The 21,268-nt window shown below is 40.8% G+C and overlaps 1 protein-coding gene across 1 annotated transcript in view; it reads right to left on the reverse strand.

Moving 5' to 3' along the window:
* Window positions 1–21,268, reverse strand: part of RUNX1 (RUNX family transcription factor 1) — a 288,952-nt gene that overhangs the window by 209,914 nt on the left and 57,770 nt on the right. The window contains exon 2 of the mRNA XM_054048759.1: window positions 415–578. Coding sequence (XP_053904734.1) covers window positions 415–577 — 163 coding nt within the window. The 5' untranslated portion in view covers window position 578. The remainder of the gene's footprint in view (window positions 1–414; window positions 579–21,268) is intronic.

Below are 21,268 nucleotides of genomic sequence, written 5' to 3' on the forward strand. Positions count from 1 at the left end.
CCATGATAAAGAGACAAGAGCAGAGAAGTAGGGAAGGGAAAAGTCAGGAAGGGTCTTGAAGCTGAGGACACAAAACTTGACTTTGATGCAGCAGAAAGTGGGAAACCAGGGATGAGGTCAGAGTAATGGCCAAGGAAGAGGGTCTTAGCAGCTGTGTTTCACATAGAGTGGAATGGAGGTGACTGTCGGGGAGGAGGTTGAGTGATATGCCAGACCTTCATGAAAAAATTTACCTGATATCACATAAATGAACCTTTATTGCTTAATAAATCAGAGGAATGCTGTCGTTCAAGTAGCCTGGAACCACTGCAAAAAGTTATTATCACAGTTCTTTTAAGGGAAGGGTTTAATGCCATGATTGGATTGCTGGGGACTAGCTTAACAAAAGAAAGAATGGTTAAAGGGATCATTTACCTTGTTTTCCATGCTGGATTTGCCTGCTTTTTCTTCCATGTGCACTCCTTATGGCATTGTCTGCGTTTGCTCCTTTTCCACAAAGTGAAACGCTCAAGAGAGTTAATTGCAGGTTTGGAGATGTGCTAAATTGAAGCGGATGGCAGCTGTGAACTGGGCGCATCCTGCAAGAAAAGGTTTGAGTTTCCTTTGTAGTCAAACACATAATAATTTACTATTCCATCTGCTACTAACTTTTTGCTGGCCCCCAGTAAGGGCTCTGGCAGAGAAAATAATGCCCTTTCATTTTGTTTACAGCAAATGCTAGTATAACCAGGATAATGTCATTACCTGTATTTCCTCAAGGGCTTCACCTGTACTTTACAGGCTCCAAATCAGAATGGACTCTAAATACACTAACACCCATTGACTGACATTATTGGGCCTGATCCAACCCTCACTAATGTCAGAGTCCTTCCACTGACTTCTAAGGGGTGTTGGATCAGGCCTATAGCTAGCCATCAGACTGTCTTTGGGGGGAGGAATAGCTCAGTGGTTTGAACATTGGCCTGCTAAACCCAGCATTGTAAACTCAATCCTTGAGGGGGCTATTTAGGGAACTGGGGTAAAAATCTGTCTGGCAATTGGTCCTGCTTTGAGCAGGGGGTTGGACTAGATGACCTCCTGAGGTCCCTTCCAACCCTGATATTCTAGAATTCTTAAGCAGAATGAGATTTTGCCTTTTTTCGCAAACCTACTGCCCTCCCTCCCCAAAATACCCACCATGTACCATGTGAGGTAGATTAGTTAATTTAGAATAGAACAGGATTTAGGCAGGTAGCTAAGTAGCATAGTGGTTACTAACCTTGCTTTACATGCAGAAGATTAGACCCTGACCCCACATCCCCAATGCAGCCAGCAACTCCTTATCTGGTGTCCCAGACACTATGGCAATGTGCACTACATAAATCAGTGTAATAATTCCTTTCCTTTTCTTCACTGTGGTATACATGTGCCATGCAGTTTGCCTGACACTGTGCAGCACAGTACTTGGCAGTATGATGAAGTAAATGGAACACTTCATTATGAGAGTTTCCCTTAACATGAAGTTAGTTTAAGCTTTAATCCTGGCAGAAAACTGCATTTTGAATAGGTGGATGGGATACCACGTGGTTGAGATGTCCAATCATCAGTAAAAAAGTGCCCTTCATATCACTTAAAAAGCTGATCATACATTGGCCAACGTACAGTGTGGTACAAGGTTCCCTACAAGCGGAAGAGTGTGCTGAGCTTTCAAAATGCAGACACAAGAGTGAGAGGGAACCTGAAAATAAAATCTTTAGGGGGAGGAAAAATACCCTTGAGTCATAATTTACAACCTCTGAGTCACTTTCCACCTACCGGGTCAAGTTTTACCCTCACGTACAGCACATAGACATAGAGCAAATCCACTGTTTTAATGGAGTTACTTTGGAGTAATTGGGAACAGAATTTGACTCTAATAGCTGTGATTTCCCCCCCCCCCCAGCAACCCTGGAAACCATGAGGAAAACGTTCCCCACAATATCAAATCAGGATCCTCTTCTTCCTGCTGCATGACTTATAAATGATGACAGTACAAAAAATAACTATGAAAAGGCTGGTTTTTGTATCCATAGAGATTGAACTCTGTGTGTTTGGTACAGCTTTGAAAAAAAACACCGGTGCGTTTTGGTCCTTCCTCCCACACCCCCGCTTATGTTAAATTAATTTCTTGATCATACATTATATTTTCTATGATTTGAGTTTCCTGTCTTGGGATTTCTTATTGAAAATAATTAACAATAATATAACTAACAAAACAACAGGTTCATGTACGACAGAGATCAGTGACATTCAGAGCACTCCCTTGCTTGTATGGAAATACTGTTTTAATTAGGAAGTTTTCTACAGACTTGAAGGCCAAGAATTTCAAGTGACTAGTGATTTGGGGTGTTCATTTTGGGACACAACAAAAAGGCCTGATTCTCAGAAGGCAGGTGCTCAGCACTTTCTGAGATCAGGCCCCTTTGAGGTGGCTTAAGGTGGGTACCCAAAGGCTGATGCACTCAAAATCAGTAGTCGCTTTTGAAAATCTTGACCATGGAGTATATCCCTCTATCTAATTCATGGGTTGCCTTATTCCTAGCAATCACTGAGAGGATGATGACTGCTTGTTATCACTCAAAGGTGCAATAGCTTTACAAATAAATCACGGCAGTTGAACTCTCTCATTTCCCTCCTTAATTTTTACTATTACTATTATTTCTATTCTTAAAGCATTTTTATTCTTGATGTAGATTCGGTGAACATTCCATTTAAGCAGTGAAAGTTTGACCTGTAGCCTGAGGCTCTCCCCTTGCTCAAGGTGTACCAATGGTCCTTAATCTGCTAGAACCTAAATGTGGAATGCAGTATGGGACTCAGCTCCAGAATGCAAAATAAGAGGAACAAGAATCTCCAAATCATAAGAGTCTGGGTGGCTCGATCTAATGGGGTAGACAGTCAAAACACTTATGAACTGAACACTGTTGGATGGAGTGAATTTGTGGTTTCAGTTTAATTTCTAGAAGACAAGTAAGTGCCCAACACAAAAATCACTAACACTGACCCCTTTTTTGGTCATTTAGTCAGAGGAGACAAGATTGGACTGATGTGGAAACCACGAATCCTCATACCACAAAAAGTGGTCCCTTCTGGTTAGAATTGAGGAGTAGCAGGGCAGTAAGTAGATGTTTACACCGTTGAGACATAATATTCGGTACACACCCATACTGAGGATAAAAAGAGGGCTTCACTCTCAGGATGCCGTCTCTAAGAGGGTTATTAAATGCAACTAAAAGAAATAAGCCTTTTCTCCCACACCCAAAATATGATCAATTAATTTCTTAAATCATAGAAAATATAATGTACAATCGAGTTTCCTGTCTTCAGATTTCTTACTGAAAATAAATTACAATAATATAACTAACAGAACCACAGGTTCATGTATGACAGAGATCATAGTGAATTCGGAGTGCTCCCTTGCTTGCATGAGCCTCCAAGTCCTACACTGCACATTGAACTCCGAAAACCTATAACTAAATGCAGCTCAAAAATTCTTTTTCTGTAGAAAATCCCATGACAAATGTCCTCAAGTGAGGTCACTTGAGAAATCCCTGGATTTCCGCCTGAATGTCAGTCACACCACACATCAATCTCTAGAATAATGGCTCTCAATGTACGGTCTGAAGACCACATGAACAAACAGAATGCCAAGGGAAGGAGGTTTGCAACAGGTGCCCTTTAGCAAGGAGATCTGTATAAACTGCCACTCCAAAAGACTAAAGGCTGGTATAACGCCTATGAAGGCAGTGGAAGGAATCCAAATGACTTCAGTAAGCAATGGATTGGGCCCATGGGTTTTAAAATGTATTTTACAATCAAACCCATGTAGTTTGGATTTTGTTTTTGTCCTCCAGAGCCCTCAGTAGCAAGTTTGTTTAAAGCGGGCTTTGCAGAGTTTGCACTACTGTTCAGGGCTTCTTAGGAAAAACATTCTGATACTGCAGCCTGATGCCATTGTTTTGAGAGTTAATCCTGGTGGATCTAGAGTAATAGCTACAGGCCCTTCATGCTGCTGTGATCCTTTGAAAAGCTATTTACACTTTCAGTTTATATAGGGCTGCAAACGCCTCCTTGAATAAAAGCATTCTGTATATGCTAGCCAAAATAAGAAAACATGGGGTCAAGTTCATCCTCGGTGAGACTCCACTGAATCAAATCATCTTTCATTAAGGATGAACTTGGCTCATTTTGTTTCCTTTTAAAAATATGAAATGCACTTGTCTAAATGGCTTGATTTCACTTCCTTTTATTTGATGTTTTAGAAGTGGTAACATAAATATCGGTCAAAATCACATGCGTTATTTCCTGTTGTGCTACCCCAGCACAATAAAAGAGAAAAGATTAAGAAATAGCATAATTAAACTCTTGAAGAAATTCTTGCTCTCATTGAAGTCACTGGCAATTTTCCATTGACCACAACAGTTTGAGGAGTGGGCACCCTCTGGATATTGCAGGTCTGGTAGTTTTATAAATGAGCTTCCGCTTTCCTCTATGAGAACACATTACCTCCACCCACATCACAAAAAGATTTCCTGTGAAGTCCATACTGGCTGTTGTCATGAGCCCCAACACAGTGTTCTGCTTTTGCTAGCTGATATACATAGCAAAAGTGAAATATTCTGCAGAAGCTGTATAAGGAGGAGGATAGGTAGGCTACAGTATGTATCCTATGCTAAAATCTTGCCCAGCAAGGAAGTAACCCACTGCTCTAGTCCATAACTGTATAGTTATGACAACTGAAGTTATTCCAAACATTGTCCCATTTCAAGTTGTTCAGAGCGGACTGCTGATGTTACAATCTACACTCTAGTTCATGAAGTCATTCCAGAGATCCAGATGCATGTGAAATTAACACGCTGGAAATTAAATGCTACACTTGAAGTGACAAACTGCTCTTAAGAGGAGACCATGACAGATTAGTTAGCCTGTCTCTGATTTACATTTGATAGAATGCAGAAAAAATGTTAAGAATGAATTTTACAATTATATAAGCCTTGCATCTTTTAAGGAAGATTTAGTTGGTCTTAGTGACACTTCAAAGCATGGTTATTAAGGCCAGCACAAAAAAAGGAGATAGCCTTGGGATGACACGACGCAGAGGTAGAACAGAAGGTCAGGAACTGAAACTGTTTAAAAACCAGCATTCAATACATTCCTGCATGAATTTGGGCACAGACCACAGCAAACACCACTTGGGCATGGGGGAGAGAAAAGGCTGGAGCACCCACGGAAAAAAAATAGTGGATGTTTAGCACCCACTGGCAGCCAGCTCCTCCCTCGAGTGCCTCCCATCTGGCAGTGGGCCCCGCTGATCAACTCCTCCTCCTCCCTCCCGGCGCCTCCAGCCCGCCATGATCAGCTGTTCCGCAGTGTGCAGGAGGTGCTGGGGGCAGGGGGAGGAGTGGGGATGGGGTGCACTAGGGAGAGGAGTGGAACTGAGCAGGAAGAGGCAACGTGCGGGTGGGGGCTTGGAAGAAGGGGTGGAGTGGAGGTGGGGCCTGGGGTGGAGCAGGGGTTGAGCACCCCTAGGGCAAGGTACAAGCCAGCACCAGTGTGTGAAAGGCATAGTTGGACCGTAAGAGGTAAAGAGAGGGGAAAACCAAGAAGGATGTGTCTGAGACAGGTGGTGAACAGGTCACAGGAAAAAAGCAGAAAGCCCTCTGATAAAGTGACAATTTTGCACTTCTACCACTAAACCAAGATCCACTACTTCTTATTTATTATTTGTTTTTATAATAGGGCATAGAGCCCCATCCGAGATCAAGGCCCCCTTCTGCTAGGCACTGTACAAACACATCGTATGCAAGAGTCCCTGTCTCAAAGAGTCTACTATCTAAACAGACAAGACAGACAAGCAATTTTACAAATGGAAAACTGAGGCAGAAAGGCTAAGTGATTAGCCTAAAGTCATACAGGAGCCTGTGATAGAATAAAGTACTGAACCCCAGTCACCTGAGCCACAATTTATTGTCTTAACCACAAGCCCGCCCTTCACGTCTGCTTTACATAGCTTTATTCTTGCTGAGTACAGGACTAGATATGCGAGAGGTACCTTTTTGTTTGTTTGTTTTAAGCTTATTTTCTCTCTTTTCACTTAACTCTCGTTTTTAATTACACCTCTTGAGCCCTAAATTACATTGATGTAAAGTCACTACAGTACGTCCTTGAAAGGGACGACAAATCTTCTGACCTCTTCTGAAAGGTAATCAGGGATAAAACTGTATGTATCCTGGAAGACTGGCCTGAGGCAATCATGTAAGAATTGTCCCCGAGATACTGGCTCAGCCAGTGTGGTAACCAGTGAGCCAAGAGGAGTGGCTATATAGCTATGTCTCAATATCAGCGACTGGACAACAGCCATGAAATTGTCTAAATTGAGGAATATGTGAACAAAACTCACTTTGGTCTAATCCCCCAAGTAAAAGACAATCCCCAGTTACATTTTTTTTTTAAATCATGGTCTGGTTTAAATTAGACACAGGTCAGGTTCATTATGAAAATGTCTACTTAGGTAATATTTTACTTTGCTCACCAGATCCATATGTCCAACTTGGGAATGCAGGTGTGGTTTACGCAAGCATGCTGTTGCTCTCACATCAGATGGGAGAAGCTTTGTTTTAACTCCTTAAGGCACATGTGCAAATGGCAATTATATCTGGGATACATTCCATTTCCCCCTTTTTTATTTGTAGGAATAAGGAAGAAAGCAGCCTTTTAGGGTTAAATTGTGGCTGTTAGGCATGGCCAGCTGGCTGCAAAGGATAGTATGGAGGAGCAGTGTGCTAGGAGGCATCCTGCATCAGACAAGACCAATTATCTCCTGAAACACTCTGTTTTTACAGAGGAGGTGGTCGTGGTGATGGTGGTAAACAGTAATTTAATACTACCATTTAAAGGATGCAGCATACTCTGCCCTTTCTCTCCCCGCCCCCCAACCCTCCCAGCCAGTAAAGTCTGTTAGCTGACACCAGAGTAGATGTCGTTGTTTAAGAATGTGGATGAGCTATAGAGAGCAAAGGTCATCCTCCATTTTGGAAGGCGTAGCTCTGGACTGCAATCAACACCAAGCTCTGATTGCTGTTATGTCAGTAGAATTGCCAACCTCGTTCCATTCAGAGATCATGAGTCAGGTCCCCCAAACTCATGAGATCGGCTTTAAAATACATTTGAAGTTCTTTTAATTTGGTTAATTAATTTGGTTAATGTTCAGGTTTTTGGGCCTTTAGATTACACTGTGGTCACGTTTTCAAACTTTTTTCTGCAACCATAGGTGCTAGAAATGTCCTTTTGGAGTTAATTTTAAATGAAAGCCAAGATTCTCACAGAATCATTTGTCTTCAGGGTTTGCGGCTTTCCGAAAACCACCAAATATTGCAAGACTCACCGGAAGGTTGTGAGACTAGGCCAGGCTGTGTTAGCTATATAATGTGTAAATAAAAAATAATGTAAGTGTTAAAAAATTCTCTGTGCCGTAATAAAGACATGCCCCCAATGTGGGGGCATAAGGGCAAAGGACTCTGCCTACTCCTCTCCCTCTTTCTAGGAAGTTGCTGCCAAAGAGTAGCAACTCAGTTGCAGTCCTTGTAACCAAACTGCCCTTTCTTCCTTTTTCCTGCCCTTCCGCAATGCCCACGCGCACACTGCATGGTGCAATTTGATTATGTCTACAGAAAGACACAAAAGAATCACACTATCACCTCTTGCTACAGCATTTCAGCCCTTTTACTGGAAGCTTTTCTTTCCCACTCAATGCTCTTTGGAGATTCAGATGAAGAGAAGTTTTGCATTAATGATTTCTAAGAACCAGAACACAGACAATAGTTTACAAAGGGCAAACATTTTGCTAGTGTTTGTGTGTCCAAGTCAAATGCAAATAGCAGGGTATCAGCAGATCTGAGATATGACGTGCAATGAAGGAGGGTCAAAAAGCTTAATTTACATGGTCTGATAATATTTTCATGCTATTTTGTTGTTTTATTTTCTGCACATAAAACAGAAAAAAAAGTATTTTATTTTCTTTTTCAGGAAAAGAGTATTTTAAGGGTTGCCTTTAAAAGTATTGTACTTGTTAAAAATACACATTCTTCATTGCAATGCAAATCAAAAGTAACAATAATGCTATGTTTTATAAAAAAGCTTTTCTATTGTTGCCAAATAGCCAAAAAGATTTTGCATGCCTTCACAAGGAACATTAGCACATAATGTCTGATCTAATGCCTATACCACACACACACACACACACACACACACACACACACACACACACACGCGCGGCATGCCAATTGTTCCTTCTATTTCTCTCTTCTTGGCATTGACAAAACTCCATGATGTTGCAGATGACCTTGGAATCATTTTATTACACTGGGCTTTGCAACATTATTCAGATTAAATCTGTAAGAGTCCCTTCTCCCTTTGATGTAATCCTGTTACAATAGGTCTCTGCATGGGAACACACTTGATTCTGGCTTTCAAAAGGCTCAGATCACTTACCTCCAATCAGCACTAACCTTTAGGACTGGGGAGGGGACCCACCTCTCAATTCATATCATCCCAGAGACCACGTCAGGAATAGAGATAAAAAAACCCAACAGGCAGCTTGCCCTGATGACATTCAGCTAGCTACCAGCAGCACGAGGTTAGAACGACAGAGCTATCCTTTCTTCATTAAGTGTATTTATAAACATGCAGTACATAAGCATTTTTCCTTTCTTCACAGTGACGGGTGATTATATGTCTATGAAAGGTTTTCATTTATTTGGCGCCAGAGTAATCAAAATCAGTTGAAACTGTGGCAAAAGAAGGGAAAGAAAACAAGTAGGCGTGGGATTGACTGTGCCTCTCTCTCCCTGGGCCTTCCAAGGGTAGTAGCTGGCAAAAGTGCATCCACTGCAGATGAACTTCTCCTTCAGCTGGTAATTGTTCCCAGTCTTGTTCATGGCTTCTGTCCATTGAGGATGTAGCCCTGCATAACTTTAAAAGCAATCGGCTCTGCTCTGGAAACACTGTGGGAGCTTCTGAGCCAGCATGTGCGTGACTCTGTTTAGACTTTTAAAAAAGACCAAGTGGTCCCAGAAAAGCTTTGTGAATGAAATTTTCATGCTTTCATGTCTGTCCCGGCACAGATTCTGGGTCAGTCCTTGTGATCTCAAAACATCCTGTTTAAACTGGCGTTTTCCACTACATACACACAAAAATATTTCCATTATAAGCTTTTCATGGTTGTGCATGGGCAAGCAAAATGACTTAGGTAAGGAAAGAGAGTTAACGGGTCTGTGTAAAAATAAAACAAATATATAAAATAAATAATAATAATAATAAGAAGAATACTGATTTTTTTCCATGAGTCTCCCTGGCTATTAAATTTCTTAAATTCATCTTGTAAGGCCAGATGTTGAAAACTTCAATGACAAAGTTTGTGTTTTCATTCCTTTTTCTCCCCCTCACTTTCATAATTATGCACCAAAAATACAGTGATTACTCTAACACTACAAACATTCTGCGTTGGATGAAAAGGTGGCACAACATCATTGCTTCCAAAATTATCCTTTGAGGGAGTTTCCAACCCTCTTCGGTGAGAGAGACGCACAGCGACCCGGTTTCCTGCCACTCCATGGAGGACATTTTGTCCAACCGATCTAATGAGCCATTTTACATACAGTAGAACACCTATTTTCACTGCCCTCAGAATAGGGCATCAGCCAAATACAGACATTTTCCTGTTGCAGACTAAGTATCTCGACACTGTTGCTGAGAGAATGCCATGCAGCACAGTGGAACTTACTGACCACCAGCAAAGGGACTGCTATTTTACGGCCATTCTAACAAATAATACAGCAGGGATAGTCAATTATACTTTGTCAATTTTCTTGGTAAAGGGATAGTCAAGGTCCAGACTCCAGAGAAAATAATAATAATAAAAAATCCAAACAATAATGATAATAATAAGTAAATCAAAAGGTTTCAGGGTCTGTTCAAAAGTAAACTGCTAGGTTTGAATCCCATTTTATATTTGCCTTTTCTATTTCTACATCCTTAAGTTTCAAAATAAAAGGCTTGGGGCTCTCCTCTACTATGGGCCTAATCTGAAGACCACTGAAGTCAGTAGGAGTCTTTCCAGTGACTTCAATGGGTTTTGGATCAGGCCCCGTACGGGCACAGCTATCCACATGGGTATGAAAGGATACATGTCAAGGGTTTATCTACAAAATGCAGTAGAGTGCACCAGCTCGGGTGTAAATTCAGTGCACACAGTACTACATCAACACACAGTAGGGATCTTTAAGTGCATGCCAGCAGGGTCCACATGGACAGTTAGTGCACAACACACTGGTGTACACTAGAATTTACATCTCAGCTAGTGAGCACTAACACACTGGTAGACAGGCCCTTCATGGTCAAAGCACAGGCCTGGGTGTTAGATCTGTGCTCGCTTGCTGGTTCTTTCAAAACAGACTTGCTGGGTAGCCCTCTACAAATCATTTAACCTTGCTACCTCAATTTCCCCATCTGTAAAATAGGGACAGTAATGCCTCATTACCTCACAGAGGAGATGTGAGGCTTAATTTGTTTGTTTGTAAAGTGTTTTGAGATCTTCAGATGAAAAGTGCTGTAGGTACCAAGTCTTATTTGTTAAGTATTGAGTTTTATGCATGACCCTTGCACTGGAGAATGATACCGGGGGGCTGATCCTCAACTGGTATAAATGGCTATAGCTCCGCTGGCACTATGACAATTTACACCTGCAAAGGAACCGCCCTCTACTGCTTTGATAGGTTTCTCCAATAGCACAGTCCATAATTTGATTTATACAGTCATCTCAGAGTCACACATATCCCACTTATACTTGATAGCTTGTGTGTTTAATAAAAATCTTTCCTTTCACCCAAAAATAAGTCAGTCAGTGTTAAGATGTGAAGTAAATCCACAAAAGCAAACACGTCCTTCCCTCTGCCCACAATGTGCCTTGGCATGGTCTCATAGCATAGATATATACTATAAGATATTTGAGTGTTTGGAAGTCATTTTAACACAGAGGTTTGAGGGAATGTAAATCTGGTCAATTTGATGTTCAAGTGACTGTAGTAGGCTAACTTCAAATTGTCTTGCTCCGTGGGCTTAGTCAGATACTTAGTGGTATTTGAACATAACTGTTTGTGATTTAGTTTCCCTCTTAGGGTGTTTTTTAAGAAGGGAGTGGGACAGAATGAGCACACTGCTAACTCTGCTCTGTGCTGTGAATGCATACAACCTCTAGAGTATGATGGAACTAGAATACTGAACACACGAGAATCATAAGAGCTAATACCTAAATCTGATTCTAAGCACTTTACAAACATTAACTAACTAAACCTCTCAATAACCCTGTGAGGCAGGCAAAAATTATCCTAGATGGGGGAAACAGAGGCAAATAGGATAAGGGCTTGGGGGTCTTTCCGAAAAAGTCAGGCCACTCTGATTCGATAGGATATAAGTGATCAAATATAGGCACTGAGGTTTGAAAATGTTGGTCTTTATTCTTTTAAAAATAATTGGGGTACAACTTAAATAGCGCTGTTTTAATAGTGACAACAACGGTGTGGTGGGAAATTTTCTAAATCAGCAGTTCTCAAACTGATCTGCAGAGCTGCTTCTGTCACAAAAGCCACAGGGAAATTACGTGTCTGAGCTGAATTTAGAAGTAACATTTTCAAAGACATACCTAGAAACAAAGGTTCCATTTTCAAAATGAATTTAGGTACTTAGGCGCCAACAATCAGCTCCTAAGTCACTTTTAAAAATGGGACTCAGGTGCTTCTGAAAATATTATCCTAGAACACTGGAGGTGCTGGGAGACCATGCTCCTCTCACATAACGCAACTTATAAAAACAGTCACTGAATACGTGAAGTAGCGACTGACTAAAAACTGTTACATAATGGTCATTTAATTTTTTTGGAGATACAAAACCAGAACTGACCAGTTCTAATACAGCATATCCACATGGCGCTTTTCAATTACAGGAGGGAAGTATCTTTACTGTGCTCCACTCCTAGTCCTCCGAGTCTAAACTAGCAAATATCTGTTTGCACTTTTGTAACAAAGATTACCAAACTGATTCACCAGTGTATTATCACAATCTTATATCATTGGAGTTACACTGGCATAAAACTAGTGTAACACGGTGGTGAATCGGAGCCTTCGTCTCTCTGCACTGAGATTTCTACCTCAAAGGAACAAAAACACATCCTATATTAATTTGTGTGCATGCCTCTGCTGAACAGAACAAAGCTCTCAAACGTGCCAGATTGGTTATGAGATACGTGCAGACAGGGCACTGAGTTAGGAACACACTGTTTTTTATGTATGAATTAACTCAAGATTGAGCCCATATAATTAGAGGGGGAAATCTAGTACACCAACTCACTAACCCCACTGCTCTTACCCCTACCCCATCGTGCCCTTTCCGGTAACAAACAAGTGCTGCTGCACTGAATCTGTTCCTTAAAGCAGTCACTAATGCCCACAGATAGTGAGGGTTCATCTGGTTTTCATATACATGTGATTTTTGTTATTAATTGCTGAACTTTTCTTAGAATGGCCAGTCATTCCAGTGTTCTCAGTTCATCTCTTTCTGCTTAAGTTTCTTTCCAGATTTAGGATCTGAACCACACCAAAACATTAAGTTTTTTCCCTCAGAAGTTGCTGGACTCTCAATGGAAATAGATTAAGTTTGCTGGGTTTTGCTTTCCTTGCAAACAAGCTGAGGGGACAACCCTATTTGTTAGCAGACAAACAACTGGATAAAAAGAGCTGGCTCACTCTACCTGGTTCATTGGAGTGCTCACAAACACTTCTTGGGACTGCACCCTGTGGTCAAATGTTTGTTAAGGGAGGGGAGTGGTTATTTAATAGCTGAATTTACAGTGGGGTCTGCCAAACAGCAGCACCTCTGGCTCATCAGGTTTTTGCACTTGTTTTTAATTTTGTTGTCACAGAAGCAGCCGCTGAAAGGGTTGCAGTAGTACAAACTTGACCCTAGACTGATGGAGTAGTCTGGGTGAGACCAAGGAAAGAAAACCTCTTTCAAGAAACAGGATCGTACACCCAGACTCTCACACTGGCCCTGAAGAACAATGTAGTGTGTTCAGCTTGGCTGTTTGTTGCTTTTATCTTTCATAATAATAATAATAAACAAAAAATGAAAACACACTGTTCCCTTCTACAAATAGCTAAGAACCCCTCTCCTCCATGTTCCCTCCTGGCAAATAAAGGCCTGATCATGTTCTCAATTAGACTTATTGGAGTTTTGCCATTGATTTTAGCAACAGCAAGATTGAATGATTGTTTTTATTGTTGGCTCCTCGGCTATAGCAGAACTCTCTAGGAGCAGCTAAAGACCCTGCAGTGGGAGCCAAACTCCATTATTATAATAATACATTTAGGACTCCATACATCACAGTAGAATCCCCAGTGATGGCAATGGAGGTTTGCACAAAGAACAAGAGCAAAATAGGCCTCTATTTAGTAACTAAATGCCATCATTATTTATTATTTGTTCAGTGCCATAATTTTGTATACATCATCACTTGGTGGGAAAATAATCTTTAGGATCCTTGTTATTTTGACCCCCTTTTTGCTTCTCTTCCTTTGCCATCTCTCACTCTCTCTCTTTCCCTTTCCCACTCCCCACCACCTTTCCTGTCTCTGTGTTTATCCTTTCTTTTCTTCACATTTTTTTTTTTTTTACTGCAGCAACTTCCAATCCCAATCCTCTGTGGATTTAGCTCCCACACCCCACCCCATCTGCTGAAAGGAAGAACAGTGAAATAGTTAATGGTGAGATCTGAGTGTCATTGTTAGTGTAACTTCCCCCAGTTAGATTAATGGAAGGTGGGAGTTTATGCCTTGCAGAGCCATTTGGTCCAGGCTGTCTGGAGACTAAGACAATACTGCATTGCACTTTACATTGGAAAGGTATGCTCTGCAACCATGGGGCTAAAAACATCATTAAAAAGAAAAAAGCTGAGACTCAGCCCAATTTGAATACATCGTACAAGCCACATAATGCATCGAGTGGACTGGATACAGGCTTGGAGTCCCAAATCTGATACCTTTGCACATAAGGGGTGTTTTCAGTAGAGATCACTTGGTTCCTCTGACGGCTCACCAGAGCCAGCATTGGGAAGTGTTCAGGGCAGTGTAAGGTGAATATGATTAGGCAAATTTAGATGTACAGAATTAGGTAGGAAGGGCAGTTATTAGGCCAAAGTAGTAGTGGATGATATTGTTCACTTGAACTAAGATAGCCTCAGGCCCAAAAATTGCAAGGCTACCCTTTCTCCCACCCTCTCTCTCTCTCTCGCTCTCACTCTTTTCTGATTTTTTCATTCAGCTTGGCTTCTCTGCATTGACTTCCAGTGCTGATGCTCATGAGCAGTGCCTTCATTCCTTCATACCAGTGCTAATCACATGACCCTTTTCAATACACCAAAGAGCGTAGGATGTTTCACATGATATTTAATACACTACTGCAATAATTTTTTAAACTTCTTATGTGTCAACTCAAAATCTTTTGTGGCTGAGCAGCACTCACTGTGACAATGAGTTGGATTCACAGAGCATGAAACCTTAAAAGGCTCAGTTCTCTCACTGAATTTTGAATCTATGACAGTCAAAGTAAATAGGGGCATAGCATGTCCTCCCACGCCTGTTTTTTTACATATGAATGGAGTATGTTTTGGGTATGAATAGAGACTGTGCAATGTGTCTCTCTGTCATCCTCCCTAAAAGAGGCTTGATGCAAACACAAATGCCTACAAGTCAGAATTTCACATCCCAACTCAACTAAAGAAAAAAGTATTGTTAGAAAGCAGGATGTTTGCACAGATATTTGCATGGCCACTGTGCAAAAGTCCTCATGCATATAATTTAGAGAGAGTTTAAGAATGGTAACAGCTCCATAACCATAGTGACCAAAGACAGGGCAGCTGTCAGAGAAGAATAACAGGGTATGTTAGGTACTTCCAGGCTCCCTTTGATTATATTTAGGGTCTGACAGCAAATATTCCAAAGTGCCATGACTATTTGCAGGCAGCTCATCTTCAATCTAAATGGGAAAGTAACACATTTCAGAATCACTTCTGCTCCAATGAAGGGCCAGATTCTGCCACCCTTGTTCACACTGAGTAGCACCTTCAATAGAACTGCTTAGGGGCTAAAGTTCTACTCAATATGGTCAAGGATGGCAGAGACTAGTCTTTAATTTGGTCTGCATCCTACTAATGTAATGTGAAGAAAATGTATTACAATGAATCAGAGATGGGTCCAAGCCCAAAGCCTTTATCTTCACATTATTCTCCCTAAACACTGGAGAAATCCAGCTTCAGATCAGAACTTTAGGATTGTCCGTCTGTCTCTCTCTAATGGGCCAATGCCAAATACTCCCAAGATTTGGGGAAGTTTGAATACAAGACTAAATATTATGGCTTGGCTCTATTTCTACAAGAAGGACATGATCCTGCTGTCATGGAAAAACTCCCATTGATTTTAATGGAGCAGGATCAAGCACCAAATGAGAATGAGTTACAGTAATTAATACATGCAGAGCTTTCTCAGGACAGTCATAAGACACCATAGAAATTCCTAAATAGACAGATACCATTTCCCTGTTCTGAAACATTAAAAAGGTGTTCACTCAAGAGAAAGTGTAGGAAGAGTCCTGTCCCAGGCCTTGAATAAACATAGCTGCATCATGATCAAACTGCATTGTCTCAGAGTGATTTAAAGTTCTCTGGACCAGTCTAGTGGCAGTAATCTCCACTACTATACAAAAGACATAAATTCCATTCCTGATATACTGTACCTCACTCCCCAGACCAGCAGTGCAGTAAAAACTGGACACTCAGTACACGGGAATAGAAGAAAGCCTTTGTGTATTTCACCTGGGACTCTTTCAGCTGACTCTATCAGGAAGCTTTCCACATCTTGTCCATCAAACAGATCATGTCCATGAAGCAGGGGTCTTAGGAGGAGTGGGAGGGAAAGGAATAGGCTTTCATCATCGTGGCTTCTGTGCACGTTGGGATTATTGTGTAGGAAGATTTCTCTTGTTCTGCAACTCCTGCGCTACCCAGCTCCATTAAAGTCAGTGAAGTGGGGTTGAATGTGGCCTAAAATATTTAATAATTCAGCATTTCTCAGACTGAATCTCGCACCTCTCCCCGCCAATCTTCTGGGAAAATGAATGGGAGATTCACAGGCCTGTTCCCATTTCCTATCTCCAGCGCCCTGCTGTAAGTGGATTGGTTCACCTGGTATCTCTCAAGTGCCAGAAGCACCCTGTAAACCACTGTATTGATTCCTGGCAGTGCCACTTATGGAGCACCAGAAGAATCAGCACAAAGAATTCTGGGACACATTTGAGGAGAGCTATGCATGTGTGACTGAGTGTGGACTGATGGAAGGAAAAGGATTGATAACTTCTGTAAATAGTTTCAGCATGGTGGGCTAGGTGATGGGGATATTCAGATCTTGATTAGGTAATAAATGAAAGAGTCTGGTGGTCTCAGACTATCGAGTCACTAGTCAACATAAATTCCCCATAGACAGTAGTAAAATTGGATCACTACTCAAGTCTCTATTCCTCCACCTGTGTGCCTTGTGACTGCTTTTTTGTCCCCTTTTCCCACTCGCCTCTTTGTGATTTCTTCTGTGCCAACCACTATACCCTAGAATTCCCTCCCTGTTCCTTTGTGCCAGGTGCTGTCCCTTTCCACATTCAGATACTTCCACAAAACAAACTTCTTCCTCAGGCTTTTTCATGCTAACCCCCAGGCACTGGAGAGGTAATTAAAAGGAGAGAAGGAAAAAAGTAATTTTTTAAAAACAATTGTGACTGCATGAAGCAGTCTTGATCCATCTATATTGTACATCTTATGCCTACTTATTCTTGTCACGTGTGCTGGGCTGCACTAATGAGGCCTAATTTAGATTGTAAGCTCCTTGAGGCACAGATCATATCTCCAGATTTTGGATCACACCAAGCACACATCAATACTCTACAGAGATTTTGAATCGGAATAACTGGGACGTAGCAGATTAGGGCTAGGCAGTATAATTCACCTCTGTACAGAGGACTAGCACCACTTAAGTCTCACTTCGGCCCTCAAAACAGGCCTTAAAATAGACGTGAATGGTGTCTGTGGCTTGTGCTGGCCCTCTGCACAGGGATGAAATTCACTCAAGGTCCATTGCCAGAGCTGTGTGGAAAAGCCTGCGTAGCACTTCCCTGCATTTTGAAAGGCTGGAGCTAGTATGTATGGCTCACATTCACCACAAACTTCAAGAAGAGTAAAAACTATTTTCAGCATAAAGCATGTGTGATATCAGCAACTCTTTGTAATTACAGAGCAGATTTTAAAAATGGGTAAGGCTTGATGTAAGACAGTTCCCATGTGTAGCACAGATGAGCATCACTGCAGGCTCTCCTGAAGCACGAAAAAAGGTGACCTTTGGAAACTGTACTTATTTTCCGGTCAGGCTTAGCATTTAATTTTGGGTGATAAGGATGTTATCACACAAAAGAAAGAGTAATAGAATTTCCAGTCTTTCACAGAGCTCCCTGACGTACCAGAATCATCATGGAGTAAGGAGAACCCAAATCCTATGATGATTTTAATCTTTACCACGTATCTTAGCAAGTTTGGTAGCCCGCCAACTGGAAAAATACAGAAAAGAGTTTAAAACTGAGGTCATTCCTTCAAATGACGTGAAAGGCATGTTGGCTAATTCATTCCCTTGCATTGGGTATATCCCAGAAATTCCATTTCCCAGAAAGTCAAGTGTTCATTTAAAAATAGAGTCCTAGGGACTAAAGCTCCGTTCTACTCCCAACTTCTTCACATCTCAAATGAAGAATTGAGTTAAGACGGTCAGCAAAATCCTTGAAGATCTGCTTTAAATTGGACATTCACCCACGAAAGCGTATGCTCCAATACATCTGTTAGTCTTTAAGGTGCCACAGGATTCTTTGTTGCTTTTTACAGATCCAGACTAACACGGCTACCCCTCTGATACTTTCCATAATCTTGTGTGAGTTTCCCTTATGAAATCAAGGTTCAAAGTCACTGAGTACGCACTAGCAAACTCTTTGTGCTTTCAGAAGAACAGCTGCACATTAGCTCCATGCCCATGCAGGTGTCTGACCACATGGAGTTCACTGCAGGCTTTAATTACTAAGGCCTGATTTGGCAAAGATGCTTAAGCACAAGTGTAACTTTAAGCACATAAGTAGTCCCATTGTTCCAGCAGTTTGGTATTGTTAGGTGACATGGACATCAACGAGACTAGGCTCATGCTTGAAGTTATGTAAGTGTTTAAGTCCTGTGCTGAAACAGGGCCCAATTGAGAAATTACATACAAGTGCAAATGAAACTAAATAAAATAGCAACATTGTTCTGCTAATGGGTAATTCACTTTCTGCTCCTAATTTATTATTTCTGTTGTTCACTTTCACCTTCTAGACCATCATTTCTGCCAAATACATTGAGTTACTGTAAATAAAATGCAGCCACATTTTTATTCAGAAAGTCTCCCTATGAAAGCGGATCACTGCTAATAAGTTACAGATTGCTGAATGCCATAGTGTTGGCTGGTATGCCTTATTAAATAAAGGACATAGTTTAACACTTCAAAAAAGAGTTGTGTTATCATGGAACATTATAAGAAAGCATGACCCAGTTCTTTCCCCATTATTTATTTTGTTACCATGGATATCTTCAACTTTCCCCGAGGACAGCACCCAAATCATTCCAGTGAGACTTTTTTCTTTGTCAGACATATGAAAAGGTTTTATATGGAATGCATTAAAACAGAGATTGCAGCTGTAAAGAGGAGCCTTCTGAGTTAACCTTTGAGACTGCTGGATCTGTACATTGTTGTTTTATTGGCAAGTCTAATATCTGGGTTGTCCGCTGAGCTATAAATTTGACGCTGATTGAATGTTTGCCAATGACTTCAGTGAGATCAGGATCAGACCCCATACTCCCTCCTTTGTGTGTAACATTAAACATTCAATCACAGTCAAAATGTACAGCTCAGCAGACAACCCAGATATTAGACTTGCCAATAAAGCAACAATGTACAGATCCAGCAAGATTGAATGTCTTGCAGCAGGATTGTGACTTATGTCCTCTCATTTGTACTTCTGTGCAGTTTTTGGACTAGGAAAGTATCAGAAAGTTGTCAATCATTCATATCAATTATGCATTGAGAGAGAATTAAAGTATTCTGTTCCAACACTAGTACTAGCCTTTACATTAGAGCTCGTTGAAATTCCCTGAATTTTGTGTTTCATAAATTTTGTCATTGAAAATTCGATTTTTGACAGAACCCTTCCCACCCACCACAAAATGTTTTGTTGGAAAATTTGGAGTTTTTCCAATCAGCTTTAGAGCTGTTTGAATGTACTGACATATAACCCAATTTGGATGGAATTTCAAATGTTATGAATTTTTTTTTAAGTAGAGCATTTAGAAAAATTTCCACTACACTTTTTACTTTTTATTTGAGGCGAGGAGCTCAAACTGAGTTACAATTGTTTACATACTTGCATATTCTAGACATGGTCTTTGCACCACACTTGCTTGATCTTTTGCATATTTGCCACTCTGGAGTCGTGAATTTACATCAGTTGAATTACCCTGTATTTTCTTAAAAGACCTATTTCTGCTGTGCTGCCTATAGTGAATCTAGTTGAATTATATATAAATACCCTATTGTTATTCTTTAACTGTTTCTCATACGTAGAGACATTAGAGTGAAAGATGCTACTTCGTTATAGGTAGACCAAGGAATGTTAGGGAATATGCCAAGCGTTTCTGGATGTGAGAGCTACAACCCAGAGGGCTGATAGGTAAGTGTGAATACTGCCATCTTCGTGCAGAAAAGGAATCTTTAAAATCGCAAGGCCTAGATTCTGAATGGTACTGAGTAGCTACGACTTACATTGACTACAGGATCAGGCCATGAGAGTTCTGTGCTTCTGATAACATTGTCCCTTTAAAATTAACAGAAGAATCTAGGCTTTCAAGAACAGAACACATAATGCCTCTTGTGAGTAATATAATATAATATAATATCATTTCCTTACTGGTGGAAACAAATAGCCTCATACCACCACTCACCATAACAATATCATCAGTTGCAAATCTCAGCCTTAAGGGAAAACTACCCTAGGAAAATAGAACAGGTGCTTTTTAGCTTTGGAATGAATAGGAGTCTGTCCAGTCTGTTGAAAACATCCAACTGGAATGAGGTTAGGTGCCTTTCCTTGAAATCCCTAACACAGAATTCAGAAATTAACTCTGTGTAATTTATTGGAGTATTGGAATGTAGGTGTATTTTAAACTCTTTAAGAAGTAATGCTCTGCAATGTGAAATACTGCTTTATTTCCATTTATGTTTACTTTTTTTTTAAGCACAACACACGTAAGTTTGACAGACAGAAACAGAAGTGATAGTCTGTTCTAATAGCTCAAATAAAATTAAAAATAAAATGTTCAAAATAAAATAAAATATGGAGATATCCTATCTCCTAGAGCTGGAAGGGACCCTGAATGCTTATTGAGTCTAGCCCCCTGCCTTCACTAGCAGAACCAAATACTGATTTTTCCCCAGATCCCAAAGTGGCCTCCTCAAGGATTGAACTCACAACCCTGGGTTGAGCAGGCCAATGCTCAAACCACTGAGCTATCCCTCCCCCAAGCTGCCCTGTAGATTCTTATTATGAAACTTGCATGTGCACAGTCACAACTTCCTAGAGCACCGAAACTGAAGAGATTAGTTTTAGAAACACAGTGCTATCTCAGCCTTTGCTATGTGGCTTGAAAAGCCTCATTACTTGGACTTTACACATTAGTTTTTCAATTCTCCGTCCATCTAAATTAAGACCTTCATCTGAGCAATAGAAATGAAGGGGGTGGGAGAAAAGATAATTCAGAGGCAGAGCGTAATTAACTTAGTGCTCCTGAGGCTGTGGTAGGTCTGAGCTTCCCAGAACTCAATAGAAGGTTAACCTAAATCAGTGCAACTAGGAATTCTTAAAATTTTTCTGCTATCCTGCTGAATTACATGACTGAATCTTCTAATGAACTCTCTCATTAAACTAAAGAGATAATCCGTTCTAGTGCGAGGCTGGCTGCCAAAGAGTTCAAGTTGTTAGAGGAAATGAAGGGGTTCAGCACTCCATGTTATTAACATGCCCAAACAACAAC

The sequence above is a fragment of the Malaclemys terrapin genome, chromosome 1 (assembly GCF_027887155.1).
Source record: "Malaclemys terrapin pileata isolate rMalTer1 chromosome 1, rMalTer1.hap1, whole genome shotgun sequence".
Classification (NCBI taxonomy): domain Eukaryota; kingdom Metazoa; phylum Chordata; order Testudines; family Emydidae; genus Malaclemys; species Malaclemys terrapin.